The 7,500-nt window shown below is 38.6% G+C and overlaps 1 protein-coding gene across 1 annotated transcript in view; it reads right to left on the bottom strand.

Annotated features, from left to right (window-relative positions):
- LOC131352602 (solute carrier family 26 member 6-like) overlaps positions 1–7,500 on the bottom strand; it is an 11,640-nt gene that overhangs the window by 2,301 nt on the left and 1,839 nt on the right. The window contains exons 2-14 of the mRNA XM_058388835.1: positions 6,244–6,383; positions 5,534–5,644; positions 5,262–5,437; positions 4,984–5,148; positions 4,593–4,745; positions 3,726–3,808; positions 3,451–3,598; positions 3,223–3,336; positions 2,284–2,361; positions 1,383–1,478; positions 902–1,008; positions 742–811; positions 208–300 (exon numbers count right to left, since the gene is read on the bottom strand). Coding sequence (XP_058244818.1) covers positions 208–300; positions 742–811; positions 902–1,008; positions 1,383–1,478; positions 2,284–2,361; positions 3,223–3,336; positions 3,451–3,598; positions 3,726–3,808; positions 4,593–4,745; positions 4,984–5,148; positions 5,262–5,437; positions 5,534–5,644; positions 6,244–6,383 — 1,534 coding nt within the window. The remainder of the gene's footprint in view (positions 1–207; positions 301–741; positions 812–901; positions 1,009–1,382; positions 1,479–2,283; positions 2,362–3,222; positions 3,337–3,450; positions 3,599–3,725; positions 3,809–4,592; positions 4,746–4,983; positions 5,149–5,261; positions 5,438–5,533; positions 5,645–6,243; positions 6,384–7,500) is intronic.

Here is a 7,500-nt window from a genome sequence, read left to right as displayed (position 1 = left end):
CCAAAATAGCCCTGACATGTCGAAGCATGGACTCAGAGCATGGATGCTCTGATCCAGTTGTCTAGCCATCACAATTTGGCCCTTGTCAAACTCACCTTACTAAGTTCTGGATATTACCTTTTTTTGGATTTTGAAATTAAGGCAAAGACAGGTATCAGTACTCCATAGCTGGACTGCTTATGTTTGTAGAAATGTGTGTGAGATCACCTTCTCATAGAGGTGCTCTGTATACATCTCTGCATTTGCAAAATACAGCGTAGCAGAGCAGCGGAAAATCACAAGACCTGGAATCTGTGTAACCTGTAACACACATATGCACAAACACACACACACACACACACACATTACAGGACACACTATTATAAGTGTATGCAGATAAGATGATGAGGGAATCCTCAAACAAAGTAAGATTTTTATTATTAATTGTGAAATGAATATGTCAAATGGTATTCCTTACAAATATTGGTGAAATATTTTAACAGCACAGCCTAAAGCTAGCACTTTCTTTTCAATCTGCGGATATTTCAGCTTAGCTTGATATAATGTGTGGTTTCTCCTGCTGTTGTGTACAGCATGTATTACAGCTTCTAAAGCTTACTCAGCTCACCAGGGTTTGCTGATGATACAGGCTTTCTCTAATCTCAATAAGTACTGTTGGTTTGGAAGAATAAGGCACTTAATTTGCCAAGAGTAATTTCCTCTTCTGGAAAATTGAGCCTAAATACTGCCTTTTTTTTGTACCTGGTTGTAGTCCTCAATGGGTTTGTAGATGTCAGTGCCAGGAATCTGTCCAAGGAGAGAATACTTTGGTCTGAAACAAAGAAGATGAGATATATGAATGTGAAGGTTGGGTTTAAGGTGTAACTGGTGTGTAGATTTTGTTTTGAACATTCACACTCACAGCTGTGTCCTGAATATGACGGTGAACATGGAGAAGGCGATGGACGCAGCCAACCCCAGATCAGGGTTTAACAGCACAGTGAAGATGAATGTCATCACCCAAACAAGCTGCAGATGGACAGCACAGTAAACAAACTGGTAAATGAACAGCTTCTGTCCACAGACTGAAATAACAAAGCTCTCCATTTATAAAAGAGTAAGATAAGTCTCTCGGTGTATTAATAGATCTCTATACAGATTACTCATCTCCTGCTGCTGTGATTAATCTTATATGGATAACAAGCAGTCTTTAAGGCTTTATTCACAATGTGTACAATTCAGAAGAGGCTGGGCCTTTAGAGTGTGGTTTATTTTACTGATTTAGAACTAGATTTCTTTTTGATTATGCATATTATTAAAAGAATCAAATAAAAATTAAATTACTAACAACAACAACAACACACATCTCTCTCTCTCTCTCTCTCTCTCTCTCTCTCTCTCACCATGTCCACTTTGTTGCTCCTCCATAGTGTTCGAATGTCTGTAAACTGCTTCAGCATCCCATGCAGGTTTACATAGATAACAGCAGCCAATACAGCCTAGACACACACACACACACACAAACTTTAGAAAAGAACAATTTCCTAGGCCAGTGTTTGTGTATGTGACATTTCAGGACATATGATTATGATTATAATATATATGTGTGTATATATATATATATATATATAACCACATTATATACATACATACACTGACCAGGCATAACATTATGACCACTAACAGGTGAAGTGAATAACACTGATTATCTCCTCATCATGGCACCTGTTAGTGGGTGGGATATATTAGGCAGCAAGTAAACACTCTGTCCTCAAAGTTGATCCGTTAGAAGCAGGAAAAATGGGCAAGCATAAGGATTTGAGCGAGTTTGACAAAGGGCCAAACTGTGATGGCTAAATGACTGGATCAGAGCATCTCCAAAACTACAGCTCTTGTGGGATGTTTACGGTCTGCAGTGGTCAGTATCTAATAAAAAAGTGGTCCAAAGTGAACTGGCGACAAGGTCATGGACGGCCAAGGCTCATTGATGCACATGGGGTTTGAAGGCTGGCCCATGTGATCCGATCCACCAGACGAGCTACTGTTGCTCAAATTGCTGAAGAAGTTAATGCTGGTTCTGATAGAAAGGTGTCAGAATACACAGTGCATGATGGGTCAGGGCTGTTTTGGCAGCAAAAGGGGGACCAACACAATATTAAGCAGGTGGTCATAATGTTATGCCTGGTTGGTTTATATGTGTTATGTATGTAACTATTTTGGTTAGTTACATGCATACACACACTCTCTCTCTCTCTCTCTCTCTCTCTCTCTCTCCATCCATTTACTGGCAGACAATCTGGATACCTTTGGCAGCTCTTCAAAGAGTTCTCCAATCTTTAGCAAGATCACAAGCATCACTAAAGCTGAGAGAGCACCTGCAACCTAAATGAAGGGAAAGCAAAAGAGAGAAAGAGAGAAAGAGAGAGAGAGAGAGACAGAGAGAGAGACAGAGAGAGAGAGAGATCAAAGATGTGCTCAAACACATTGTGGACTTCAAAGGAATCTAAAATAAACTATCATGTGCAAATACTAAGAATCAGTATATACAGGTTTTTGTTTTTGAACAGTGAGTTATACATTTCACTGTGTTTATAAGTGACTCTTCCTAATCAAATGCATGATATAATATTTTTACTAGAAAAAATTCCTAGCCATTGTATGATTAACATTCGGTCTGACAGCAACTTTAAAATACATTAAAATATGAATATTCTGTGTAGGACATAGTTTTCCAATCCCTGGCCTTGGAGAACCCACTGACCTGCACATTTTAGTGCTTTCCCTGCTCTATCTCACTCACTGCAACTCCATTAGGAGACTCAGACAGACTGGGTATTGATTCAGAAGGACTGTGTGTTATGCAGGACAGAAGGCACTCCAGTACCAGGAACCTGTGATGTAGCATTTTGAATAATTGGATAGTGAGTGCTAAAAATAATCTCTGGCTACAGAAAGGAGCTGGAAAAAAAAAAGTCATTTTATCCTGTATTATTTTCAATTTTCAACCCAGTATTTTTTATTTTATTTTATTTTATTTTATTTTATTTTATTATTTATTTATTTATTTATTTATTTATTTATTTATTTATTTATTTATTTATTTATTTTATTCATTTATTCATTTATTCATTTATTCATTTATTTATTTAATTTTTACTCTTCGTCCTCTATCCGCATCACAAAAAGACCTTTGAATCAATTTGTTTGATTTATTTGATTTAGGATTTTCTGCAGTATTCTGACCTGCGTCTTTCCGCCTGTACTAATTTGCACCATAGTGCGAGACATGGAGCAGCTGATGGCGAAGCACTGGAACACGGCACCGATCGAGTTGCTCAGTCCGAATGCAATCAGCTCCTATAGCAGGTAGAAACCATTAATAATTAAACTATAGGGATTTAACAGTCATTAATGGCATATCACAGAAATCAATGGATTTTAGCTGTTAATTTATTTATGAGTCTCTTTTGCCTGATTACTGTCGACTTTGTAGCCATATTTGAGAGCAAAGATTCGGCCAAGGGAGATGGCAATACCGTAACCCACAACAGCCAGAGCAAATGCATCACCGATCATGGATCCCATCATAGAGAACGCAGGCAACACGGGAGCCTGCAGACTAAAAACATAATATATTTAGTCGGTTATTCATGTCACTATCAGCATTATCACCACAACTTCTAGACAACTGCTGTGTTTTAGTATATTTATGCAAAGCATTGGGAGAGATTAAAATAAAGACTCACCCTGATGGTATTGTACCCACAACGTCCACATTGTACACAGTCTTGAAATCAAATTGCCATGACACTACAGTAGCTATAATAATCTACAACACACACACACACACACAAACAAACAACACAAACAATTCAAATCTATTAAAATGCATCCATCTCTATATTTTCTTTTTAAATCACTCAAGTCTTTAAACTAATAGTCTTTAAGTATGTTAAACTAATATTTTCTAAATAAACTCAACATAAATTGACCTGCATTATTTATGCATTACAACAGTAAATATGACATTATGCGAGAGTTAAGTGCATAACTAATGATCAGAAATAGCATGTTCGAGTGTGTGATTGTGTTAATGTGACTGTGAAAAAAAGTAGTTTCTTGACTGGTGTTGAAATAGCTAGACATGTACCAGTCTGATACTGAGTACTGATATCATGGTCAGTATTTGGCTGAATTTCTGATCAGTGGTGTCTGATCAGATTTGACATCTTTTCCAAGCTGATCTATTGAGATATTTTATGTGCATGATGTTCAGTGACCTGAACACAGGACAACATGTCTAAGAAATACTACCAAAAATGATGACGACAGAAATATAGAGGACAATCCATCATTTACACCTAGAGGAGATTTAGCATAGCCAGTCCGAATATTTTGGAGATGAGAAGAAACCAGAGAACCCAGTGGAAATCTCTTGAGATATGGGGAGAACATTAACTTAAGCAGAGGATCAAACCTGGAGCTATGAGGCAGCCTGCTGTACCACAAGGCTGGCAGTATTAATGTATGTAAAATGCATACATGTGTATATGTATATGTATATGTATATGTATACGTAAATGGATGTATATGGATGTTTATAGATTACTCACAGCAAACAGCTCAACAGGAATAGGAACAGGAAGTTTGCGTGCCAGATAAGTATTTATTTCCTTAGCAATGATCAGACCAACAATTGTAACAATGCTCACAACCAGAGTCCCGATGTTTGTCCCACCCAGTAAGGAACACACGTCCAACACCGTCTGAGGAGAGACAGACAGCGAGTGAGTGAAAAAGAAGCAGGAAGTTAAAAATATCTGCTCTAAAGTATCTTTCAAATTCTATGATAAGAGTAGGACTAAAAACATTCCAGACTGCACCTTTTATAAGAAAATACAGCAACGCTTTTGTTTTAACACAGCAAAAAGTCAAATAATTTACTGGGTGAGCATGTCTAAATGTGTGTGTGTGTGTGTGTGTGTGTGATTTGTTGATACTCACATATATAAGAGAGAGAGGTCCACTGTAGCGGTTCGGGCTGATTCCAAATGTGTATTTAAACTGGGACACAATGACATGAATGGAGGCTGCTGTAGTGTAGGCTCTAACCAAAGGCTCAGAAAGATACGTCACTACAAATCCAAACTGGACAAGGCCTAAGAGCAACTACACACACACACACACACACACAATTAACGGACAAAATACTGAATTGAATGGTATATATACACACCAATCACAAGTCAATTCAGTAAAATGAGCATATAAAATGAGCAAACCTGAAAGATGCCAGATAGAAAGGTGACAGCTGCAGCAATCTTGACCCTCTCACTGTCCCTGGTCACAATGTCTATCTCAGTGATGTTGGAGTTGTTGCTAAAAATCATGAAATCTGAATCTGGAGCCATGCGCTCTGTCACACCACCGATCATCACACTCATCACTGCGTACGTACCTGTAAACGCAAGTGTGTGATTTTTGCCGGTCATCCCCTGCTAGTGTGTGTGTGTGTGTTTGTGTGGTGTGTGTGTGTGTGTGTACACACTCTTACCCACTGAGATGTGCTTAGAAGTCCCAAAGATGAAGTAGAGAAGGATCGGGTAGAAAGATGAGTAGAGGCCAAACACAGGTGGGACAGCAGCTAGCAGTGCATATGCCATCCCTTTTCACACACAGACAAACACACACACATGTTCTCCGGATGTGTTTCGATGTGTCCCAGAGTGCTTTATGTTCAGTCTTAAAAACATACACTTCATCTTTCATTTTAAACTGGAGTTATGAGGCTACAATATGGTGCTGTAGCTAACACACCTTTACTTTAATTCACCTGTAACAATATTGTAACAGTTCTAGAATAGAACAATGACACAAAAATTTCCCTCATGGGATCAATAAAGTATATCTAATAAATACCCCTACATAGTTTTTCACTGCCATGATACATAAAGACGCTATAATATATATATTATACTAAATAGTATACAAGTCAGTCTCTGTGACATTTAAGGCAGATATACTGTATCCAAAAAGAGATATGTTGTGACACAAACTACAAGTAACTGTAAAATGCATTACTCTTGAAGCAAAGAAAAGTTAAAGAAGCACTTCAATTTCTGACACATACTGTAAACATATCTCATCTGAATGTATCTTTTATTTCACTAAACTAATCCTTCGTGTCTCAGATGTAGTGACTGTGTTGTAGTATAAGTAACTCAAATGTGTGTGAGTGTGTGAGTGTGTGAGTGTGTGGGGAACCTTGTGGCAGGTGCATGATGCCCACACTGATTCCTGAGACAAGGTCTCCGAAAGCGTTTTCTCTGAGTGGGTAACGTGGCAGCCATGACAGCAGGGGAATACACGACAGAAAGCAGTTCTTCACACGAGGACCAGAACACCTGGCACAGAGACTGGGGTGAGACTCAAGTGGGATGATTTCATTCTGTGACACATTTATCCTCACAGACAGGTGTGATTCACTGTGACAATCTTTCAGAATTTTATTCTGTTGTAAAGGACACTGTATAATCTACCATTACAATGCACTTAATGCATTGAGCAGAATTTGTATATATTTATCTATATTACCAAAAGTTTTGGGACATCTGCCTTTACATGCACTTGAATTTAATATGGAGTTGGCCTGCCCTTTGCAGCTATAACAGCTTAAACTCTCCTGGGAAGGCTTTCCACAAGGTTTAGGGGTGTGTTTATGGGAATTTTTGACCGTTCCTCTAGAAACGCATTTGTGAGGTCAGGCACTGACATTGGACGAGAAGGCCTGGCTCATAGTCTCTGCTCTAATTCATCCCGAAGGTATTATCAGGTTGAGGTTAGGACTCTGTGCAGGCCAGTCAAGTTCCTCCACACCAAACTCGCTCATCCATGTCTTTATGGACCTTGCTTTGTTCACTGGTGTGCAGTCATGTTGGAACAAGAAGGGGTCATCCCCAAACTGTTCCCACAAAGTTGGGAGCATGAAATTGTCCAAAATGTCGTGGTATGCTGAAGCATTAAGAGTTCCTTTCACTGGAACTAAGGGGCCAAGCCCAACCCCTGAAAAACAACCCCTGAATTCAATGATTTGGAGGGGTGTCCCAAAACTTTGGCAATATAGTGTATGTTCTACAGCACTATTGAAACCTCAAATCAAACTGATCAATATCTTACAATTCATCTTCCATAGTCGTTATTTCTATAGCATCAGCCTAATTGTAGGCTTGTGTAGTGGACATTCAACATAAATGGATATACTATAAAAGAGAAATTGTTGATGTGATGCAGTTTTCTGTAAGGAGACACTTATTTAGCGTATTTAAAAGGAAGCTTCATTTTGTAAGAGTTGGAGATAAAGAGTTACATTTCTGCACATGGGAAAGTCTAAAGGACAGAGTGATTAATGGTGCTTGGGAACTTAACTAGCTCCCTTTAAACATCTTATTATCTACACAAGAGGGAAAATAATGGCTGGAGCCTGATAAGGAAACAACTGTTTACAGTCACTTTAACAAGTGA

Source organism: Hemibagrus wyckioides, linkage group LG05, assembly GCF_019097595.1.
Source record: "Hemibagrus wyckioides isolate EC202008001 linkage group LG05, SWU_Hwy_1.0, whole genome shotgun sequence".
Lineage (NCBI taxonomy): Eukaryota > Metazoa > Chordata > Actinopteri > Siluriformes > Bagridae > Hemibagrus > Hemibagrus wyckioides.
The sequence above is the reverse complement of the archived record's forward strand: the minus strand, read 5'-3'. Positions and strand labels throughout refer to the sequence as shown.